The sequence below is a fragment of the Tachypleus tridentatus genome, chromosome 8, assembly GCF_004210375.1.
Source record: "Tachypleus tridentatus isolate NWPU-2018 chromosome 8, ASM421037v1, whole genome shotgun sequence".
NCBI classification, from domain to species: domain Eukaryota; kingdom Metazoa; phylum Arthropoda; class Merostomata; order Xiphosura; family Limulidae; genus Tachypleus; species Tachypleus tridentatus.
In genome coordinates, this window is record NC_134832.1 from 37,880,609 (window position 1) to 37,905,280 (window position 24,672).

Sequence of the window (24,672 nt, forward strand, 5' to 3'; positions counted from 1 at the left end):
AGATAATGCATTGTATCTGTTATTTCTATTAATTTCAGTAAGAGTATAGTTCGATTTTAGCATTGCAACATTCAATAGGTAGTAAAGTTTCATGGAAGAAATAAAAGTGACAGAGACTCCAACTGTGACTGAGGGAGGAGAAAAATATGTTTTACCAGGGGTTTCATGAAACACAGTTTCACCACATGGTTCTGATGACAATTTTACCTGGCATTTCTGTAACAGTAGAGCACAAGATATTTGAAGTGGATCAAGTTGAAATATTTATGAGTAGAGAAATTTTCAGTAACAAAATTAAATTCATAGATGCTGGCTTAGACATCATAACAAATAATTACATGTTTTATTTGATTTTGATAGGAATATTTGCAGTCATGTAGATTGAAATATTTCTAATAAAGAAATAGGCTTACTGAATATTTTTAAGGTTGTTTCTTGTAAGATAGAGCAAGGAAGTATGAAATAGTAAGTGTACTAAGGAAAGGCAGACAGTAATACCCACACAGTGAAAATTCATAATTTGTGCATAAATTGTAAATAAAAGAAAGTTCCTAAGAAAAGACACTGGAAGTGTTAACGAAAAATAACAATTGATGATGTTGATTATTGTTGCTTGACCCGAGTTAACTTGAATGTGTGAGAACCTGTTTCAATCTCAACTTATTTTTCTTCCTATTGGAACAGAGAGCTACCTACACAACAATCAAATCATAAGAAGGAGGAGGCTAAATAAGAATTCTGGCATGTGTTATACTTTTCTGGCAGTTACAACAAGAAGTAGTCGGGCCATCTTGTAGTGGTAAACCTGGGTCCAACATGGAAGTCTGAGTTGGGATGTCCTCAGGCTCTTGAGATACATGTACTATAGGTGATATAGGACGTGAGTATATGCAAAGCATGTAGATATTTCTCTTAGCCAATGCCTGCCATCATAGTAATGAGTGTACCCATGTGTTGTGACCTGTCATAACTAAAATACCCAGTCTTGTACTAAAATCTAGAAAAGTAATTGAATTGTGAATGCTTCTGTCTATCGTATTTGTGAACTAGCCAGTGATTTTCTAATCTTAGTCACTAAGTATCATTAAAACTTTTTACATAACATATACCATTGTATACACACACACAAACACACATATATGCTTCAACAGAATGTACAGATGTAAGTACGTGTATACAGTTATTATGATTATGGTTTGCTTTCTATTTGTGTGAGGGTTTTATTTTACGGTTTTTTGATAGGACTCTTAGGTTAAACCAAACTCTGACATCAATAATTGATCTCCCAATATCGAGTCAACCTATAAAAATTAATATTTAGAGTTCAGTTTGTTTTTTAACAATGATTATGGTTTGCTTTCTATTTGTGTGAGGGTTTTATTTTACGGTTTTTGATAGGACTCTTAGGTTAAACCAAACTCTGACATCAATAATTGGTCTCCCAATATCGAGTCAACCTATAAAATTAATATTTAGAGTTCAGTTTGTTTTTAACAATGATTATGGTTTGCTTTCTATTTGTGTGAGGGTTTTATTTTACGGTTTTTGATAGGACTCTTAGGTTAAACCAAACTCTGACATCAATAATTGATCTCCCAATATCGAGTCAACCTATAAAAATTAATATTTAGAGTTCAGTTTGTTTTTTAACTGTCCATAACAGAACACTTCTTTATTATACTCTTACAATGTATCACAAAAGAACAGCGTAATGCATTTTCCACATGATATTGAGGCAAAACAACAAATGATAAAACCAGTTTAACAAATAACCAAAATACCTTGAAACACAAAATATTAACTATCAAGTTTCTGTCATTGGGATGCCCAACTCAAAGAACGGAACTAAAAAAATCTGTATTATTATAAGTATTTTTTTCTTGTAACTGTTCAATTTCTTATAAGTTCAGTGTATTATTCCAACGAAATGAAAACCATGTACAACAAATGTGCACAATTTACACGTTATTGTACAAGAATATAAGCCTGTTGACTTGCTCAGGATCTAAGGCTGAGCATGCATTTTTTTTATTTAGAACACTTTATGTAGCCAAGAGAACACATTCAGAATAAACAGATGTGACAGGTGTACACAGGTCTTGTTTTGGTCAGTCGAGCAAGGAGTGGGTACTTATGCCTGATTTTTTTCACCATTTGAGTGGATTTTTATCTGCTGAGACTAGTGTGTCTTGGATATAGCATGCCATGTCTTGCATATGTTGTGTTTCACAATTTTCTGTCTCTTGACTGCTGGTATAAGTATCCTAAAGCAGGTCACTCGTTGTCGTCATTGAGGTTTTTCTGCTAGCTTCAGTATTTTCACTGTTATGTTCCTTTTCCAAACCAATTTCATTCACTAAGTTCTGTATCACTTCGTTTTGAATTTCTCCCTGTTCAGAAAAATATATCAATCAGTGAAAACATGGATCAAAGATTAGTATCTTATTAAACAGTATAAATGTTTATTGCTTTTCCTTGTGGTATCTCAAACTCAACTTCTATACAGTTTGATTTTTATCTCCCTTATGATAGGAGTTTCGATTGGTGCTATGTTTTAACTGGATGGATCAGGGTATGCTTTAGAGATAAAAGTACCAAAGCTGTTGGATATTTGTATGAAGATAATGCAGTATTCACATTTGTAAATGGTTTCAGAATGTCATAGATGTTTCCAACAACTAACTATTCGTTTGTTGTTAACTCCAGATGTGAGAGCTTTTACTCAAAAATGCTGTCATAATGCATAGTAAATCATGTGTTGTTTCTGCACATCAAGCACTCACTCATTGAACAAACTTTCATTTTTCAAGCCAAACAACTTTTGTTTTTCCTCCATAAGACCTTTGTCATTTGGTAACCTATTGAAATCTAGAACTAAAAGTTTAAGCCTGCTAAATATTATTTCGAGTTGTCCAAAGTTCAGTCACTTTTGTACAACAAGGTTAATTACGTGCATCAGATCTGGGTTATTTATCAAGTTGTGGTTCCTTTCTACTGCAGTGATGTAGTTCAGAGCATGACCAGTAGTGACAGCTAAAACTTATTTACATATATTAAAGTCAAACAGAAATTTTAAAATACATTTTGCAGCATTTCTTCCTGTGTGACTTTCTTTGAGATCTTTTGTCTGCAGACCCGGAATTAGTAATACAGTATGCTGTTACAGTAACGTAAGAAACAGTGGCTGACGAAATCCATACATCTGTAGCTAAAGCAATATCTTCACAGTTCTTTAGTATTTGCTTCATATTTGCATTAGTAGTTTCATACACTTTAACTATTTTGAAAATATTGTGTGACCCAGAAGCTGGTAGCTAGCTTCCATCTTACTACAAAATTCCTGAAATCATTAAACTAGATAATGTTGATAGGTTGCATGTCTTTGCAAATGAATTTTACAAGAGCTTTGGTAAGTGTTCACTTTATTGATCAGGTAGTGCAGCAACAGAACTTTGATGTAAAATACAATCATTTATGGCTGTTTAGAAACAGAAGGCTCTGCCCTATCTGAATCATTACTATGTATTTTGCTGTGATGAAGGAAGTGATCGCTTTCCAAATGGCTTCTCTGGTGCACTGTATTCGCGTAATTTACAAACAGCATTTTTTATTATGATCAATCTGTTTTATAACTACCAAAAATACAAAATAACTTCATTACACACTTTTTAAAAGTAATTATTTAGTCAGGAGTACTGCTATCTGCTAAACTGCATATGAAAAGAAACAAGAATGTAATTAATTAAATACTTGTGCCTTTGCTATACCAGATAAAAACTTGAACTGTCTTGGTGGCATCCAGAAAGTTAGTGCATCATGTAGTTCATAAATTTAATTAACTATCTTTACTGATGATCTAGTTTTATTATAAAGGGAAAATTAACCAACAATGTCAAATTAATCCTTATAGCTCTTTTCATACCTTTTGTGATTTACTATAAAAGAGGTTAATATTAATGTACTCAGTATGAAGTTTTTTACTTTGTTTGTATCTTAATTTATTCAAAATGTGTGATTTTTGGTTCCATTATGTATTTTATTCATTAAACATTTTGTTTATTTTAATTTTCGATGTAGTATGTTTGACTCCCACCTTCTGGGGTTGTGTATTTTGTATTATTTGTTTTAATTATGCTCAAAGCTACACAAGAGCTATATATGGTAGCCATTCCTAATTAAGCAGTCTAAGACTAGGGGTAAGGCAGCTAGTTATCACCACCCACTGCCAACTGTTGGGATACTCTTTTACCAATGAATAGTGGGATTGACTGTACATTATAATGCTCCCACAACTGAAAGTGTGAGCAGTTTAGTGTGACGGGAATTCGAACCCGCGACTCTCAGATTACGAGTTGAATGCTTTAATCACCTGGCCATACTGGGCCATATTCTGTATTAAAGATCTTTTAACATCTACAGTTGTTACATATTATAATTTAACTCGGATTAGCCTTTAATTTATTATGTTACATATGTTAGATATTACTATTTGAAACAGCCGGAAAGTTCAATTTTAATTTAGAAGTTAATGTAATATTAATATGTATCAAATTAATTATATTTGCCAACAAGATTGATACACATAATTTTCTTTCTTAATGCAAATATATTTTAATATACAATGAAAAAAATTATAATTTATAATAAAGGTTATTACAAATAGTTATTACAGATGATGGCATATATACAAAAGTTTTACAAACTTAAAAACAATACCAAGGCTTATATCTGGTCTGGAATAGAATCTTTTATCTTTTTTGATACACCTGCATATTTTTTTGATGCCTGGTTAAACTTGAATCATTGTAAGTTTTCAATGGTGACAATATCTAATGCCCTTGTAGAACTACTAGTGCCCAAAGTTAATTCACTGAAGTTGAACGATTTGTAATGTTCAAAATATGTAAACGTTCCTGGTCAAATTCTGTTGTTTTCCAATTAATAGGCATTAATCACAATTATAACTTCTGAGGCCTATAGCACAATGACTGTAGCTGACTAATAATAATTGTCTTCTTTCTACCATTTTTGAACTAGCTGTTTTTATACAACTCATGCGAGTTTCTCAAAGATTCAACAATATTCAAAACCAAGCTAGTGTTTTCATGAAACAAATATTGTTGACTCTTACTCTCAAGAATCTTCTATAATTTTAGAGAACAGGCGAGGCTTATGCAATACACAGTGAACAATATGCATCACATGTAAAAGAAAAAAGAAAAACTATATTGAAAGAAGCAGACGTATTGAAATAAATGATAAATCCGTTACACAGTATCTTGTAAAAATGTTAGGGCAAAGTCAAAAATTAGATTTCTGACTACTTTCAAAGAAGAATGGAAGGTAAGTCACAGGTGAAACATCAAAATATTATTATTCTTCATATTAGTAGAATAGAAAACTCAGTGGAAATGCTTAAGTTTCGAAACAGTTAACATGTTGTGTGTACTCCTTTTTTGCTTTAATAACTGTAGACAGTGTTTTAGGCATTGTTACATTGTAATTAATCAAAGTTCCTTTGAGATATTACTCCAAAAGTCTTTAATACATTTCCTTCAAGTTTCTTTGGAAATACTTTTGAGTTGTCAAGGGTTTGATTTATCAAATCCCAGATTGGGTCTCTGTGTGGGCCATTGCATTACTTGAATGGTTCCAGCAGCTCCTTTCTCAGCTAAATAATTTTTGCATAGGTTGGATGAGTGTTTGGGGTCATTATCTTCTTAGTAGTAGAATACTTTATCAACAATATGCAAAACACCAGGTATACACAGAAAATATCTATTCTGTCTGAGAAGAAGTTACACTAATGTAGGTTGAAAAGATCATCAATTGTAATATTCTTTTCTATGTGATATTGTATGTGTATTATAGCTTACACTATCCACTGAACAGAGAACTTTTCTCCTCTTATTTCTTCATTTGAGATTGCCTAGGCATCCTTTGATGCCTAGAGTTGAGACTCCTATGCCACACATTCTTCGGAATCAGTGTCTGTTGTTGCTAGTGACAGTCATTTTTGTTAAAGCTATTTTGATTTTTTTTTTATCATTTGCATGTTTTTACCTCCTATGTGCCTTTTGCACTAAAGTGTGAAAAAAATATTTTTGAACCTGAATACCATGTCTGTTTTCTCACGTTACTAACAAGGAATGGAAAAACTATTTAAGTGATAAATGCCTGTCTTGTTCATCCCTTTTGTGACAACATTTAAAGAACTTTTTTCACATTTTATGAGCACTTAAATGCAGTTGAAGGAAATACAATTACAATTCCACAATAAAAAAAATGTTCCCCTAACTTCTATCATTTCTATTTCTTGCTGATGCAAAACTGTAATTCTAATGTTTTGGTATAATAATTCCATTTGTTGGTTTTGTTGTTAATAAACACATAATTATAAAATTGGCTCCATTGTGGGGGTTTTTAGTCTTGTAAACCTTGATGCCTACCACTGAACTATCAGGGAAATGGTAGCTATAGTTATTCTTCTGATCCTTCCTTAGTTGCTGGCATGCAGTTATTCAAATAATTATTATGAGTTTGATTTTAAACTAAAATTATCTTTTCTGATGCATTTTATGTAACTTTTCCCAAAAGTAAGATTTGCAAAGGTCTTTATCTCCATTAAAAAGATGAATGTGTTTTAGTCAATATGTAATTCAAACAAATTTTCCTCATTTCACTATATACAGTGATTGAAAAAGCTATTGCATAATTCAATTTTTTTCACACTTTTCTTTAGAATCAGTGTCTGTTTTGAAACCCTAATGCATATAGTGGCAAATATGTTTTATGGATGATACAATATTGTCTACTTATTAGAAATACGAAATAATTCAATTTAACCAGTCTACTCTAAGCCACTGGGTGCAGAAATATAGAGACTGGCTGTGTAGAGTGGCAAAAGGGAAGGGGTAGAAAGAAAACTTCCATGTTAGCTGACAGTTGTGTTTTGAAATGCATGAACTTGCATAATTATCAGCTGTAGTCCACAGATTTGAAAACAGCAAGATAAAAAACTTCAGGAATCACTGTCATTGCACACAACAAATGGTCTTGCCTGTGTTCAGCCAGTTTCCTAGCAAGATAGCAAAGAAAGAAACTAACCCTCAACAACAAAATGAGGTAGATGAGGCTTAACTGGGACAAAGACCATGTTGTCTGGACTGAGGCATTTTGGAGCAAAGTGATCTCAGACGAATTAAAGTCAATCTACACAGGTATGGTAGGAAGCACTTGTGGAGAAAAGTTTCATCCAACATGTTTGAATGCAACTGTGAACCATCCTCAAGGTCAAGCATTATGGTGATGCATTTTTGACTTGGGAATGGAACACATACATTATATGAACAGTACTGTCAATGCCAACAAGTAAATAAAGATCCACGAGGTCCAGTTAAAGCCTGCAATTCAAAAACACTTCAATGAAGCTGACCAGTGCACCTTTCAGAATGATTCTGTTCCCTATCATAATGCTAAAAAGGTTGGTAATATTTATGTAATCTCTGCAGCAGATATGAAATAATGAGGAAATTCTACTCTATTTGTATTGTAAAGACATTGTTTCAGATGAAGGACCATCATCACAGGAGAAATATTAAGACACTATGTTGATCAGGCAACAGCCCAGATCTCAACCCTATAAAAAAACTGCTGGGAGGTTAACAGGTAACAAAGTACAAAAGAAGAAAGTGAGAAGCACTTTAGAACTGCAGGAAGCCCTATTCCACATGCATTCTATGCCATGGCAATGTCAAGGCTAGAGGAGGGACAACCAAATACAAAAAGGAACTGGACTCTGTGACCACTTTTATGTCAATTAAATTAGTAGCATTTTTATTTGCCAAATATTTGCTGTAATACATTTGCCACAGTGGGTTTGTTAATATAAACATGCATATATGTGTTTAGATAACTGGAGTATCAGTCACCTTACACCAATAAGAGTTTTAGACTAGTATTGACACTTCCAGAATGCATAATCTTATAAAACATTTATAGCAAACAAGTAAAGTGTGAAAAAATTGTCTGATGCATTAATTTTTTCACAACTGTAATTATTATTCTTTTTGGATATTGTTTTTCTTCTTATACAGATATATATAAAATGAAAAAATTTTGGGGCCTTACAAGATAAATCATACTTCCTTCTGAAATTAACTAGCAAAGAATGTTTGAATGAAAGTGTCTTATGTATATACAAGTCAATTATATTATGCCTAAACTGCTACACAGCTAACTAGTCTTGTTTTCATCTTTATTTTTATACACTTCTGTACAAAATCAATACATTACAACTTGTTCATGAACTTCATGTAGTTTTTGTTGTAATCAAGCCTTACGTTAGTCAACCAGTTTTGTTATAAAACATATCAATCAAAACCTTTAACAAATAAAATCTTTCAGATAGTTCCAAGAATGAATAAATAAATAATTTAATATTTGTTAAATTATACTAGTGAAACACAAAGTGATTGAACACATATCTACTTCAACAAAAAACAAAGCAAATAAAGAAGATACAATGTTCTTGTCTACACATCTATACATATATTGCACTTCCAGTATTCCTGTATTAAAACAACTACTGTTTATCAATTTCTTGCATTTATAAAGGTATCAATACCTTTATACCATTTATAAACTCTATAAATTATTTTTTTGCTTTTCTAGTTCAAATAGTGAGGAACAGATGCTCTTGAAAATAAAAATAATTGGCTGTGTAAATTACTCAGTCACTTAAAAAACTTTCAGATACTGTATCAAGTGAAAATGATTTTCAAAATCAGAAAAGAAAACCCTGAGAACTATCTTAGCAGGTTCATTAATTTAAAATATGCACGTATTTACTTCACAAAAAAAACAAACAAAACCCATTTCTACTTTCAAACTTATCACTCATTAACAATACTTGACAATTCAAACACTCATATATTTTACCATTAGAGGCAAAACACAAAAGTTCCTGTGATTCATAAATCCACTATTTTATATTCCTAATAAAATTACACAAGTTATAATTTTAACAAATAATTGCAAGTTCAAAATTATAAGAAAAGTCATCACATCATTAACATATTATTAAATGTAGTTTTATGACAACTGTTTTCTGCATTACATTTCAGTACTATACCAAAAAGTAGTTTGTAATTTCATATATAAACATTTTAAAGGGTGTATCTTAGGTATGAAAGATAGTAATATTCTTCAACTATAGCTTTCCTGACATTAACTATATTTTTCTCACTGTCAGTAAAAAGTAAAAAAAAAAATCTTTTTTATGACGCAAATATAACTCAACACCAAAAACTTAATTGACTAGGTCTAATGATGAAAAAATGTTTAACCTGTGTACAAGCAAAGTGGTAAATATGCTGTTGAAAATTACTCTAAGAATCTTACCTTTTTGTACATCATAATAGTAAAAGCACCATAGCATTTGATCTTTGTTTCAAGTAAAACTTACAAAAATCTTAAAAGTGTCTATTAAAATTACACTAATTTAATTAATATTACTGGTAAAAATGCCTAGTTACAATTAATCTTAAAAAGTAAATGTAGTTATTGTTTTACATTACCTCTCATTACATGTCTAGCAAAATTTGAGTTGTCATTCTCTATGAACAAGAAATGTTGTATAAAAATAAATAGTTTTTTAAACAAACAGGATTTTACCTTTCAGAAAATTCTTAATCCTACTTTCAAATTCATTTTTGTTGTACCCACAGTAATACAGATCTAATGCACTCATTATTGCTTGCTATTTAAACATCAAGTTAACAAATATTTTAATACAACAACCAGTACTGAAAAGTTCATTGTTATAAAACCATCAAGAACTCAATAATTTGTTTTATGTTTTAGCAAAGGTATTAAATACGGCCTTTTTCTTATATCAGTAACTTGAGAAAAGATCAATAACTAATACAAATAAGAATTTTTCTTGTCTGTTAACTTTTACTAACAACACTTAATATATTTTAAGGAATCATTGAAGGCACAGATTGTTTTTCAGTTAAGTGTGTGTGTATGTGTCTATATAAATATATTATGAAAACCATTTTTCAACAGCTTTACAATTGTTTAAATTTTCAAAGGCATAATGATTTCTAATATCACAAGTGGACTGTCTTAAGCTTAAACTAAATAACTAATTTGCAGTAAAACAAAAAGGCATTTGTGAACCTGATCAAAAACTTGATTTTTCTTGACTCAAATTGTGGTATATATATCATGAAACATGTGTCCAAATGTAACTCACCAACAGAATTACCTATACAGATAATTACATTTCTTTTACAAACAATTCTGAACATATAAAAAGTTAATTGATTTTCTGTTATATCAGGTCATGTTTTAAAGAATATTAGATTATCTGTGAACATTAAAGCTATGGTTGTCTATATTCAAACAACTAATTGTTATGTATTATGACAACATATTTCTTACCAGTAGATTTAATCCATAAATTATCTAAAATTTCCAATTTAATAAAGTTCATAGTACAACAGAAAATTCTCAGACTGGCAACTAATACTTTGGTTTTTATTAGAGATGGTATGAGAAGGTTTAATTTAATTATGAAAACACACACATACTGTGTGTGTGTTTTTTTTATAGCAAAGCCACATCGGGCTATCTGCTCAGCCCACCGAGGGGAATCAAACCCCTGATTTTAGCGTTGTAAATCCGGAGACATACCGCTGTACTAGCTGGGGGCGTATGAGAAGGTAAAGTTATTATTTGTAGCTTTTAACATTCACTACATGAAATAAACAAACTTTCTTTTCGTTTTAAAAATTAATGCTTGAGGTTACAAGTAATAATTATGATTGGTAATAGAACTATATTTGGTCATGATCACAAATATATTTCCTATATGAAATGGAAAAAATGTCTTGTATATAAAATAAACTGTGTGTTTGCTACAATAACTTTTGATAAAAAAAACATTTTAATTTACAGCAAGATCATTTTTCATTTATTAAAAAATCACTTATATTCATGTATGCTTCATCCATTTATATAGCCATAATTGGGCTTTTGTACTTAAATACAAGCCCAAGGTATGTATGTCATTATGTGCAAATACATTCTAATGGTACAAAACAAAATCATTCTACTTTGATCTTTGTAATGCTAGAAAGAAGAAAATATGGAGGAGAAACATTTAATATCACATTATATTCACAACAGATCTACACAGAAACCTTTTTTTTTTCACTTATGAAGGTTACAGGTATTAATAGATGTAATCTAACAGGACTCTACCATAGAATTCTGAAATGATGTCTCAACATAATTTTAATGGTACAACTGATTAACTGATGAAGATGATGATTAAAAAAAAACTAAAAAAAAACTCCAAAGCACACATTAAAATCAGGAAATAGGTCTCAAACTCTATTGTAAATTAGTCTATGCTCCTATGAACTTATTACAGTTTAATGAGGAAAAACACGAGTAAAAGTGATACTACAATAACCTCTTGAATTTAACTCCACCTTGGCTGTTGCAACAAACTAAGAAAAGGCTTAATTGATATCATTTAATATTTATAATAAGTATGTCAAAATTAATGTAGTATTTAGAAGTCAACTTCTAAAACTGTCCTAATTGAAAGTTAAACTAGCAATTCAAGAACATTTCAGTGTAATATTCATAAAAGAAGGTGAAATGTGCTTTGTAAATATATCATAGAATATCAAAATATTTAAGCCCAAATTTTCTGATTCTGTAGTTTATTAATTTTGTCAGTGTGTAATCTAAAAAAGTTAATGTCTACTACATTTCAAAACTGTATTCACATTTCTCAATTACTTAATGTTTAAAAAATGTAAGTAATACTTACAGTTACATTCACATTGGTTATGTTAAAGATGTTATATAAAACCTGCCTGAGCACCATTTCAATTTGAATGTCTTTACAATATTATGTCACACATATATGAACTTGTTAGCATGTATTAGTTTGTTTTAGAAACCCCCAAAGAAATAAATTACACCCATCATTTTACAATCAAAACTTTCAATTATTTTACAAGTTTCCTGTATGTCATGTTACAAGCCACACTGAAGTATGAAAAATGAAATAAAATGGCTTTAGAACTTTCTGAATGCAATGATTAACTATAATGCACCTATTATTTTATTTTAAAAACCAGTTGATTGATGAGCAGTTCTGTAACCACATACATTCAACATCCACAGTCAGATTCTCCATGCCTACTTATTATTACATCATACTCAATAGATTCATATCATTAGCTCTGTTTGCTTTTGTTATATATAACACTTCTTATATACAAAAAACCACAACTACATTATGATTATCAAACAAATGTAATTTTACACTAAAATGCTAATCAACTATATCCATATGTGTAATAATAATATTAAACTGTATTTCTAGTTGAAATAATTTTCATTACCTACACATTCCAAAATCTAATTCAGCTCAAAGCCACATTGTTGTGAAAATTAAAATTATATGGCACCTAATTATTCCAAATAGTTCAACAGTTTGTAGCATATAAAAATTGAACAAATCACTACAGTATATTATATATGTGCATTTTCTTTAATATATAAATACTGTAATCATGAAGGATAAGAACTGCAAGTGAATGCAGTAATTATTTTAACTCTTACTGTTTACTAACTAGTGCAAATATATTACACAAAGATGAAGTTAATATTGTGACACAAAAAGTATGTTATTGATGGATATTTTAATTATGACATCACAAGTACATTCATCAAACATAAATTTTAAGATTTAGTAAATTATTGTTTACCATACATTCACAGACAAAGCATTTATAAAAAAATCTTACACAACCAATATAAGTGAGACAATTAACAAAATTTCAAGGAAAAAACAAAAAACAAATGAGAGAATAAACATTAGCATACAAAAAACAGCAAAATGAAACTAATTTAATTAAAAGCCTTGCTAACTTTTCCTCAAAAACTATTAAATGGGTTCTCATATCAAAGTTTGTAAAGAAAAAAGCATAAATTAGAGATAGTGTGAGTGTGACTACAGTAAAGACTTAATGATTTAAAAGTAAAAAGAGATGCAATAATAACAACTATAAAAAGATGTCATACAGCTAACTAGACAATTTTATGATGTAATTCTTAAGAATAATTTTTGTAAATGATTGTTTAAAATATAAGTAAAAACAACATCCATGAATTCAAGATAAAAAATTCTTACACTTAGGTTTTATTCCTGTCTTAAATAGCAAGACCATAGTTTTATATTTGATGATAACAGTAGTAGCTAATTCAGTGAGTTTAATCAGAGACAAAAATATTCTGTTCAGCACAGAGTAACATTTTGAAGATGATCAAATATTTCATAAATCACTTTTTAAGATCATGGTCCTAATAAGGTAGAAAAGAAGTTCAAACCTCATCAAACTCCTTGATAATGTTCATGCCTCACCTGAAAATTGGAGTAATTTTCTTGAAAAAAAAGAGTAGCACTAGCATGAAGAATAAGTTGCTATGTTAGCATTAAGTTAGAAAACCTTTTGAAGGTAGTTACACCAATAAGATAAGTTCACAGGTACACAATAAACTTCATGATGGTAGTGCAAGCAAATTCATTGTTCATCATGGATGTAGTCAGTTAAAAGTGTAGACAGTTCAAGGCTAGGTAAGTTCTCTTAGCTCTTACCACAACACCAAGGAACTAGCAGAAATGCTCAATATTTTGAAGAAACTGAGATAACAGTCTTTTTCTTACTGCTGCCAAAAAGTACTGAAATGCACAACTCTGAAAAAGAATCCACGCTGAGGAAATGCTTAAATTGATTTGACAATGTTAGATTACAGAAACGTATTTATCTATCAATTATGATTTTTAATTTTTGTTTTTCCATGCATAAAAATTGTCATAGGAGTAAAACAATGTTCAGAAAGCTGAAATGTATGTCAAAACAGCTGGTATGGCTATTAACACTTTTATTGATAAGCAGAGAACAACGTTTCAAATTTCCTAGGTCATCTTCAGGTTAGCATCCAACTGCAATGACCCCTACAATCCCATACCCATTTATACTCTCATCCCTAAGATGTGCCCAGCAATGGTCAGTTGCAAACTCTCTCTTTGTTAACCTGAAGATGACCTAGGAAGGTCAAAATATTGTTCTTTGTTCTTTGCTCATCAACAAAAGTGTTAATACCCATACTAGCCATTCTGAGATACATTTTTATTCAAGTGGGTTTCTCGTCAACAAGAGAAAGCTTAAATACTAGTATTCCTCCATCAGCTGTTATGACAATCACCACTATCATAAAACTAAAATGCACAAAACACAGAATATGTTATAAACTTCTTTTACCCATCTGCAAGCATTATATATTTCACAAGAAGTGATTTTCTGACATCAGTATTTGAACATTTTTGTTTATATATCAGAAAATAGAAATTTGTAAGATAATGCTTTACATCAAACAATTCCATAAAAAAGCATTTGGGTAATGAGTTAACTTGTACAAAAATGGAGTTATGTAGCTAAAAACACTCACAGCTCCAGGCTGTAAACAGATGTAAAAATTTGAAAAATATCTAGGGAAACAGGATACATTATACCTATCATCACAGAAACTGAGTCACAAAACAGCATCATATTCAACAAATTTCTCAAGCTTGTTAAAATATGCTGAAGCTATTAAGGTATAAAAGAAACACTAGAATGGGTAACAGCATTCTTAACTTTACAATTTTTATTTATCCAGCAAATGAGACTAAAGAAATAACTGAGAAAAAATTGGCAACCCACATATTTGCAACATATTTTCAGAAGCAGAAAATACAGTTTACTTGTCTATTAAAATCAACAAACTATTTATAATTTTATCACATGCATTACATTAATAGTTCAGATGCTTTCAAAATCTTTTTTGTAATAGCTGCAGAACATCTTTGACAACTGAAATGTTGAGAGCACGTATAACTGAGAATATTTTACATGTAATTCCAGGGTCTATTATTTACATTCACTACATAACAGTAAAGAAAACGTCATTTAATATTTCTTCTTAAAGAGACAAATATTGAAATATAGCATCCTAAGAAGTTGAATTATGCTATAAACATGCTTAAGTATTAAATAGAGAGACAAATCTTAAACAAACTAAATATTTTTAAATATAAACTGAAAATCATTAATATTTTTTAATGAAATTTCACTAATGTAAGCTGATATTTAATTACTTAAAAATTTTTCAAAGCTAAAAGACACAAAATGCTCCAAAGATAAGCTGACTTTTAGAAATACCTTGTTACTGTATATGTGTGTATGAACATAGCATTAAACTTCCTAATATTTTGTACAATTTTCTAAAAATATTTTTTCTCCAATCAATAAATATTTAAGAAAACTTTTCACCCAGAACCGTCCTTTCAAAAATATTTAATCAAGAAATTCAGACTTTTCTTCGTATTCACTGAAAATATAATTTTTCACTAAAAATTATTATCTTCATCTAAAATTATCGACTTCATATCTGCTTAAGAATTTTTAGTCTTCTTAATTTTTCAATTTGAAGAAATGTGTTTCATTATACAACAATGCAACACTATATCAAACTTATGTTTCACTGTGAACTGAGTAAGTTTTAACTTGATATAGTGCTTGTGATCTCTCTCCATACTGATAAAACGAAAGAAATTACAACAAATAATGTTGTAACACACAGTTTATGCTGTAGGCAAAAATATTCATTTTCTTTAGAACAATGACAATCTGTCTCAGCTACTAGACATTGAAATCTAATAAATATATAACCTTATAACAGTTTCATTTAAAATAACTATGTAAAAAGACTGGTTTACTAAAGTTATGTTATACAGCTGCACTGAATCAGGTTTGTGTAAGTATTTTTCAATACTTATGATCTTATTTATAAAACCTAGAAAATTATCTTTGAACCAACAGGTCAGACTGACAGGGTGGCCATATTCCAGGGTCTGGTTTCCCCAAGTTTTCAGATAAAATTCAATCCACAGAAAAGTATGTACAATATTTCAACTTATTCTTAATAATTCTACCTTTTTAACAACACTTTGACTTGTAACCTGATTATCAAGGGTAATAAAACTTCAGAAACACTTCAGACTACATCATTAAAATAGAAAAAAAATATCTTTAAACAAGGACAGTGCAACTAAATGGTAGATAATAGAGTGATGCAGTTTTATCTATAACAAGAATATTTGATCTGACTTATCAACAAATACAATTAATAAGGTTATTACTACCACATAAAATAACAGATTAAATGACTAGGATTATACTAAAATATGCTAGTAACTGGCACAGGTAAAAAGCATATGCAGAATCTCAGTTTAAGCAAAAGAAGAAAAGGAAAAAGGGAATCCCCATAATTTTTCTGCCTTTTTTTTCTCTCTTATTTTATAATCCCCCAACTTTTTTCAGGCTTATGACCACTCTGACTGAACTTGGCAAAAGAATCAATGACATTGGACTAGATCACAGGCAACAAAAATCTGCATTTGCTAAACCACTATCTCTCTGTTTTTTGGAAAAAAATAAGTTAAGCACACCTCAAATGCAAATTCCAACTTAACAGCACAAAGTGACTTAAACTGACATGTCATAGTAGAAAACAACTGTTATTACAAATAATGTTTTTTCCATCTTCATATTTCATTGTAGATAACAAAACCTATTAATAACATGGCAAAAGTTGAAATACTGATTTACCTAGACCACTTCACATTTGGAGAGGCCTAGTTGTTCCTCACGTATGTATGTGTATATTAATCAGTGAGACTATATCAACTGACTACAACAATTTAATATTCTAGCCTTTCTTTATATGATATCATTCTCAGTAATGGTACTCTGCATCAGAATCAGCATAGTCATACTCATCATCATCCATATCTGACTTAACCACATCACGTAAGATTCTGGGATGTAGAACTCCTGGAACATTAAACTTTTCCAAGCCTGGGGACAACTCATCATCTTCACGCTCAAAGTCTTCATACATCCTACAAAACAAAATGGATTCTTTTTTTTTTTTTTTTTTTGAATTGGCAGAAGTACAAAGTAAATTAACTGAAAAATATAATACTTAATTTTACTTGCTAAATATATGTTCCTTTAACAATATACATACTGGACAGCCAAAGTGTATAAGTTACATATATTTTTCTGTGCTGTGACTCATATGCACACTAAATTGCCTATTTTAGATTTTCTTTCTAACCATATATAATTTTTGATCAACCAATTAATTAGATGTGCATATTATACATATTGTCAAGCCAGAATATAAAGTGAGAACCTCCAAACTAATTGCTTTACGAAGATATAAAAAATATGTTTTGCCCACAAATGACATATGCAGTTTTTTTGTTTTGTCACCTGTAATTAGATACTTAACTTCTCTTTCATTGTATGAGCTAAGATTTTTCTTTGTTTCAAGCAGCTAAGAGAATTTTCAACTCTATTTATAAATTAGTTAGAAATCCATTTAAGATATAATGATTTTGGGACATGCTGATTTTGAAAGCACCCAAGTTATAGGCTTTTTATTTCACTTCTGTCAAGCCTTCTTGAACCTACATGTTTTTCTAACATCATGACTGAATTGAATGATTATAGCCATCTTTGTGGAACCCATCCAGGAGGTTGCCTCCATGATCAATCACCCCAGCAGCTTGGAACTAGCAAGTGAAAAGGACTGCTGCATTCCACTAGAAGAGGAAGGGGGGAATGCACTGGGGAGTTCAGAAGGCCTGCAACACCTGAGACAGTGTGGGCTGCTTTTAAAAATTGGATTTCTTAAAGCATACCATATTGATGTATTCAATCTAGACATGGCAGGAATGTCAACAATCCCCTTCCACTTTATCCATGCTGCCCCTGGGTGGTGCAATCCAGGAGGTGCATATTATGATGAAATTATCACAAGGAATTTACATGAGTGATTTTATGAAACACCTCATCTTAAGGGTGAGTATACATGGCCATGGCAATATAGGAATCAACATGGCTGATGTGGGGACTTGAGAGAAGGATATTTGGAAATGGTTATAACCATTTAAGTAGAACCCATTCAGAGTACAGAAAGAATATCTGGTCAGGCACCATTTACCATGACAAATGAAGCTGAAGCATGGACCCCTAAGAGAAAAGAAAACAATAAAAAAGACTTACCTCATGTCACAGGATGCTGAAGTAGGGAGAATAGACACAGATGGTAGGTGATACCCTGAGGAAGCAGAAACGGCAATATGGTGTATGTTCTGCAGGGATGAAAGAGGCACCCAAAGAAACAAACACATGAAAAACTTATAGGAAAAGATGAGATCAATTGTGGCTAAAGGCATCAACAGCCAAACCTAAAGAATGGAGAACTGTGGACCTAAACACAGGTAATTAGGATTGAGGGTGGTGGAAGCAGAATTAATAATAGGCATACTAAGATGCAGAAAGAGATATCAAAAAAATGTCAGGATGCAGAGACCACACCTGTAATAAACGAGATTCAGACAGGAAAGACGATCAACCAAGAGAGTAAAAGTACCTGTGACATGACATGCCATCAAAATAATTCAACACATGTGGGACCAATAAAGAAGATCCATAGTGCATAAAGGGAATAGGACCTTGTGACCTGTGGGTGATCAATAAAAGCAACACTGTAGAACTTTTAGAATAAATTATAATTTGATGGCAGCTTGCAAGAGAAACCAAATTATCCAAAGCTCAACAAACAAGAGGAGTTCAAGAGCACTGATGTGAAGAGAAATCTCCACAGACCAATGACCTGAAACCCTTTGATGATCGATCTATGCACCCCAGCAAATGCACATGAGCCCTGCCGAGGAGTACAACAGGTGTCAGAGACAATCATCACCCTAAAAGTTATAAAATCTTGCCAGTAGGAAGTAAAGGAATAAATAGGGCAGTTTGAATAGCCAGCTCCATAAAATGGAGTTTGAAAGGAGACGATAGGGTCTGACTGTGGTGGGTATTGAAGAAAACACCCAGAGGTACAAATAATTTGAGAGGATGAAGGAAGAATCCCTCCAAAGAGATCAATCATTCCATCCATATGGTTTTGAGAAGTTGACAAGTAGAACTGGCTGAATACTATTCAGAAATGGCAAGAAGTAGCCAGCTGTCTATGTACATGTGGAAGCACAGTCCCCACGATATGAATATGCTAAACAAGGAGGCAAATCACTAGACAGAAACATATAGGGCAGAAGCAAGTCCAGTTGGCAGGGCCCTAAAAGATATACCATTCCACAACAGGCAAATAAGCAGCAGTAAAACATGCATAGAGCAGGTACAACACTTTGGTCGTAATGATTACGACCAATAATGTCCACATATGAATCGTTTAAAGAAAACAGGTACAACACTTGTTGGGGTAGGAAGACAAGGACTGCCTCAAATAGACAAATGGCATGACCATGGAAAAGGAAGGAAATACTATGTATTGCCACAAAAAGAAGTGAACAGCAGTACCATTAGAAACTGTGACAGACATGGTCAGAAAGGGTAAAGTCAAGAAAAGGGACTCAGAGCCACATCCAGCTCCAACAAAAAGCACTTGATATCTCTCAAGAAAAGGGAAATTTCTGTTGGACAGGAGTCACTCATAACAAGGACACAGTAATTGTTTCAAACTCAAAAAGTCATAAAAATGGGGCCATAAGAATGACCTGTATGTACAGAACCTGGTGACAGGTCTGCAAGAATATAGCATTGTGGCCCAAAAAAGACCCAAAGATAAGTGAACCACATGTGTAGGGCCATAGTTGAAGACAATAGACAGCTAACTATGGAAGGGAAGAGGGGGAAATATCCCTAGAAACTTTATACAATTTCCACAAAATCCTCAGATAGGAAGAGGAAAGTCAAGGCTGGAGAACTAGGCAGAGGTAGAATGTACAGTAAATTGTGAGACCTTTCCCAATAAACAGGTAAACTGAGCTTGCAACTGGTGGTCCAGAATGTGGTAGGTCTCCCAAAAGGTTGCAAGGGAGGAACGACCTAAAGCCTACAGGAGACAGGCACATCAATGCTATCACCAAACAGGATGGTTAAAGCACAGTGTAAACCACAATAAAAGAGAATAGGGAAACAAAAAAACAATAGCAAGAAATAAAACAACACATACCAAAATATAAGCTCAAAAAAACCAACAAAGATTGAACATAATATTTGGGAAGGTATAAGAATGCATGATAAACTCTGGAGCAGGTGATCAAATTATCTTTACTGTAATAGGTTAAAAAAATGTGCATTCCATATACTGTTTCACCTCCCTGCAAACGTGACGAGTTGCCTGTTTCTGTGGCTGAAGGTGCAGGAACAGATAAGTGATATGCAATCAAAGTGGTTTGGAACACATGTGTTATGTTTGTTTGTTTTTTTAATTTCGCACAAAGCTACAAGAGGGCTATCTGCGCTAGCTGTCCCTAATTTAGCAGTGTAAGACTAGAGGGAAGGCAGCTAGTTATCACCACCCACCTCCAACTCTTGGACTACTCTTTTACTAATGAATAGTGAGACTGACCATCACATTATAATGCCCCCACAACTGAAAAGGTGAGCATGTTTGATGTGACAGGGATTCAAACTTGTGACCCTAATATTACGAGTTGAGTGCCTTAACTACCTGGCCATGCCAGGCCTGTGTGATATGAAACCAATGAAAAATGTATGGCAAAATGTATGTAAGCCTAACCCTCTCAAAGAAAACTGAATTGTATTTAAACAAGTTAAACTAAGGAAATTTGAACTAAATTAATGTGAACAAAGTTAAAGAAAGTGAAACCACTTCTAAGATTGTTCTAAAGAAAGACATTTGCACTCAAACACTGCCAAACTTCGAAGAGATAGTTTGGGGGTGGTGCATAAAGGGAGTCATATGCATCATATTGTAATACATTAAGAGTTAAAGTGTATATCATCTTCTAGTTGGAAATTAAGAACTTAGTAGGTAGTGATCTATGTTTTCTGTGTAATATTTTCTGTTACTAATCATGATTCATTCATTTTGACATTATCTTTTCACATTATAAAACTTATTGTTTTATTTTTTTTCTTCAGTGTTTTAAAAAGTGCAAACAATTTTATTATGTTTTCCCATTGTTGAAAGAGATAGCAAAAATAATTAAACTAATAACACTAAATCATCCACTATTTCTAGATTTGAAAGTAGTGCTATTAGAATAGGACTGTTATGATGAAACAAAATCTTCACAGTTTATCCATATATCCAAAACTTTAAAACGTTTGTGTATATTCTCGCTTTCATTTTATTTTATAATCTCATAATTCCACCTCATTTTCTAGATGTGAAAGGCTTAATATAAATACTTAGTAATTTCATGAACTGTTTTAATGACGTATATATAAATATCCAAGTAGATTGGGAAAGATGTCCATCTTTATAAACATTTTTCAACATGGTTCTTATTTCACATCTAATGTTCTGTACAGTATAACTATTATTAAAATATAATAATTAAGTATTTTTAACTTTGAAATAATTTACTGTATAACATACAAATGATTTAATGTTACCCTTCCAAAATAATGAAATGGTGAGAGAGTGGTCATAAACAACAACAAATTATTAATATTTGTTGGCTATCTGTGCTTTTCCCATCACAGGTATCAAAACCCAGTTTCTGGTATTGTAAGTCCACAGACATAGTAATGTCTCACCGGAGCAAATTATTAATGGAAATAGTTTCATAATTTCAATCCAAATGATGTAGTATCCTAATTCCACCTCCATTAGCATTAATGGAAATTTAGGATATGTCTAAAATTAAATCCTATTACTTGACAAACTGTTACTGCAGCTGGCTAGTAATTATTTTAATCCAAGTGACTCTTATGAATATGGTATTAAACAACAAAATAATTTTTTTTATATTTAAAAACAAAAGAATTAATCTAAAAAGAAATATGGCTTTTTAAGAAGAAAAGTAAAAAACTACTTACAAATCTTCTGGATGCTCATTGGCTCCTTCTTCAGCAACTAGAAGTTCATACTCTTCAGCTGCATAACGATCCCAATCTGAAAGTTCCACTCCTTCTAGTTCATGATCCTATCACAAATATAAAAAAAGACAGTTGACAAAAACACAATGCACATTATCAGAATCAAACATCTGCTTTAAATGAAATCAATATGATTAACAAAATTTATAAAATATGAAACACATAAAACTGGAACATAATATATGGTTTCTTATGTTTTAAAAATTATCCCAATTTTAGGTACAGTTATAAGAAATTCAAAAATCCAAAATTCTTTTGTTTTATGCCACTGGTTTTAGTGAATTTGCAGTAAGTCAAAAGAAAATTTGTTAAATAGAGAAGATCAAATTAAAGGGCATCAAATAAGTACCTTCAACCTTTGCAAAAAATATTCATCCAATTCTGAGACATTTTATTTATTCAACTTTATTATTTTGGTTATCTTGATTATTTTTTATTTTCACATTCAGCACAGTTACTGTAAGAAATTAAGCAAACAACATTTAGACAATTGATTTTGTTCACAATAAAACTTTAAGCTTTATAATCATGAGCTCTGTAAAATACCCACTAACACAATATAAAATTTTCAGATGGTGAATAATGTTCACCCAAACCAAGCTCTAACACTACTTAGAACAAAGTATTTTGCCAGCTCTTTTTCCACATTATAACATATTATTGTCCATTACTGCAAACAAGTGTTTGTACCTTATAGAAATTTCTGATGTGGATCTGGTTAGGGCTCAAAGTATTTCTTCCAGTTCTCACAATTAAAAGATAGTGCACCTTCTCTATTACGTCACATATGCTAAATATTTATATTATTACACATATAACTTAATCTAATCTATCAAGTCTTTTATGACACTTAACCACCATTCAAATCATGAAGCAACATTATCTTTCTTATTTGCAAACTAAATACAAAGAGTTTAAGCCAATATCAGAAATAATACATGTCATGACACTTTTTTAAATACTAGAACAAAATGAACTCCTGATTTAGCATTGTGATTTAGGTAGTGTTCAAAATAAACCATTAGGCATGCTGTAATTAAACTAAAAACCCCTCTTTTTTGAAACTTTGACACAAAGATTTAATGCTAGTTTCAGCACATTCACCTCTCCTCCACTGGAAGATAACAGGACATGCTAGGGAAAGTATGTGTATGTGCCAAAACTAGTATGAGTTCAATTTTAGTTTAATTCTAAATAACATACACAGTATTGTGTGCTCATCTCAAGTAGATCATAATTTGTTTGCCTATAATGTATTTCTAACTAGTAGCTACTGTTAAAACAGAACATAATGTAGGGCATGTAAATATACATAATAATAACTAACTATTTTTGATGGAAGAGATACATCAACTTTTATGCACAAAAATAAGTTTAAACTACCACATTTAATGAGGCAACTGGGCAATAACACTGAATAAAAATTATATATATATATATATATATATATTAGTAAATGACCAAGAAGGAAATGTAGAAAGTAGCTTCTTACTCGCTGAGAAGCAAAAGGATCTCGTTGTTCATGGTCAAGATATTTTTCTAAGTTAAAGAAGGTATCAAAGAAAATAGGTGTCATCTTGCAATTCTTCAGATCAGACAGAGATATCTTGTCATCGTGCTTAGGCCTAATCATGTCTAGCATCTGAAAGAAACAATATTTATCTAATATCACATTTAATTTCAAGAATGTCTATGTTTGAATCAACTTCTACTATGATGAGATTAGTTTGAACTACATGTTTAATTTCTATACAAATAAATTAATTTTTTAATGTTTTATGTATGAGGTATAATTCATAATCAGGTAAAGCTGGTTGCTTTCTTAAATCTCCCATAAGCATATTATAAAACTTTTAACAGTTTGGTTAGTATTGCCTGAATAAATACCCATATAAACATTGTTGAGATAGAATAAAACTGTTTTTTTTTTTTTTTAAATTACAAGATAATCAACCAGTTAAATTCCAGATCTAAAAATCTAGAGATTTACCTATAGTAGATAAGAGACAGAACCCTAATATGTCACTCATGCAACTTGATATAGCACCTCTGGTGGTATATACTTTCAATATTTTGATATACAGTCTTTAGTTTATTATACTACGCATGAGAAAATCAGCACACTAACATCTCACTTATTTTGTTCTGTCTAGCTTTTGACATAATAAATGTTCAATGTTTTGGTACACAACCTTTATCTTATTATATCTTGCAGGGATAAATTAGACTAATATCTCAAACATGAAACTCAGAGCTCTAGAATGTAAGCAAGCACTAATTTTATATCTAAATTACTTAATTTGTATGTAACTTGATCAAAAATATACAGAAACAAAATTTATAATACTTCACACATAAAAAGATCTTACTCCAATCTACAAACATTTATAACTTGACCAAAGACTGACAACAAAACTTATACTTAATAAATTTATATACCTGGCAAAGACAGTCTTTAAAAGGAAGTGTTTCAATGCCTAGAGCTTCCATTCGTGTAAGTTGCTCCTCGTAGAAATACTCCAATTCATACATTGAGAGGAACCCATCACCATCCAGATCCATACACCGAAACCAATACTCTATACTGTAAAAG

The 24,672-nt window shown here is 31.3% G+C and overlaps 1 protein-coding gene and 1 long non-coding RNA gene across 3 annotated transcripts in view; one reads left to right on the forward strand and one right to left on the reverse strand.

Moving 5' to 3' along the window:
• Nucleotides 1-594: 594 nt before the first annotated feature.
• On the forward strand, nt 595-9,661 carry LOC143222199 (uncharacterized). Its single transcript, XR_013012072.1, has 2 exons — nt 595-880; nt 6,823-9,661. It is a non-coding gene; the product is annotated as an uncharacterized LOC143222199 (long non-coding RNA).
• LOC143222197 (uncharacterized) overlaps nt 8,243-24,672 on the reverse strand; it is a 99,723-nt gene continuing 83,293 nt past the window's right edge. For both annotated transcript variants that reach the window (XM_076448304.1, XM_076448305.1), the window contains 4 exons: nt 24,519-24,663; nt 23,572-23,721; nt 22,020-22,126; nt 8,243-17,035 (listed from right to left, as the gene is read on the reverse strand). In XM_076448304.1, the coding sequence (XP_076304419.1) occupies nt 16,870-17,035; nt 22,020-22,126; nt 23,572-23,721; nt 24,519-24,663 (568 nt within the window). In that variant the 3' untranslated portion in view covers nt 8,243-16,869. The remainder of the gene's footprint in view (nt 17,036-22,019; nt 22,127-23,571; nt 23,722-24,518; nt 24,664-24,672) is intronic.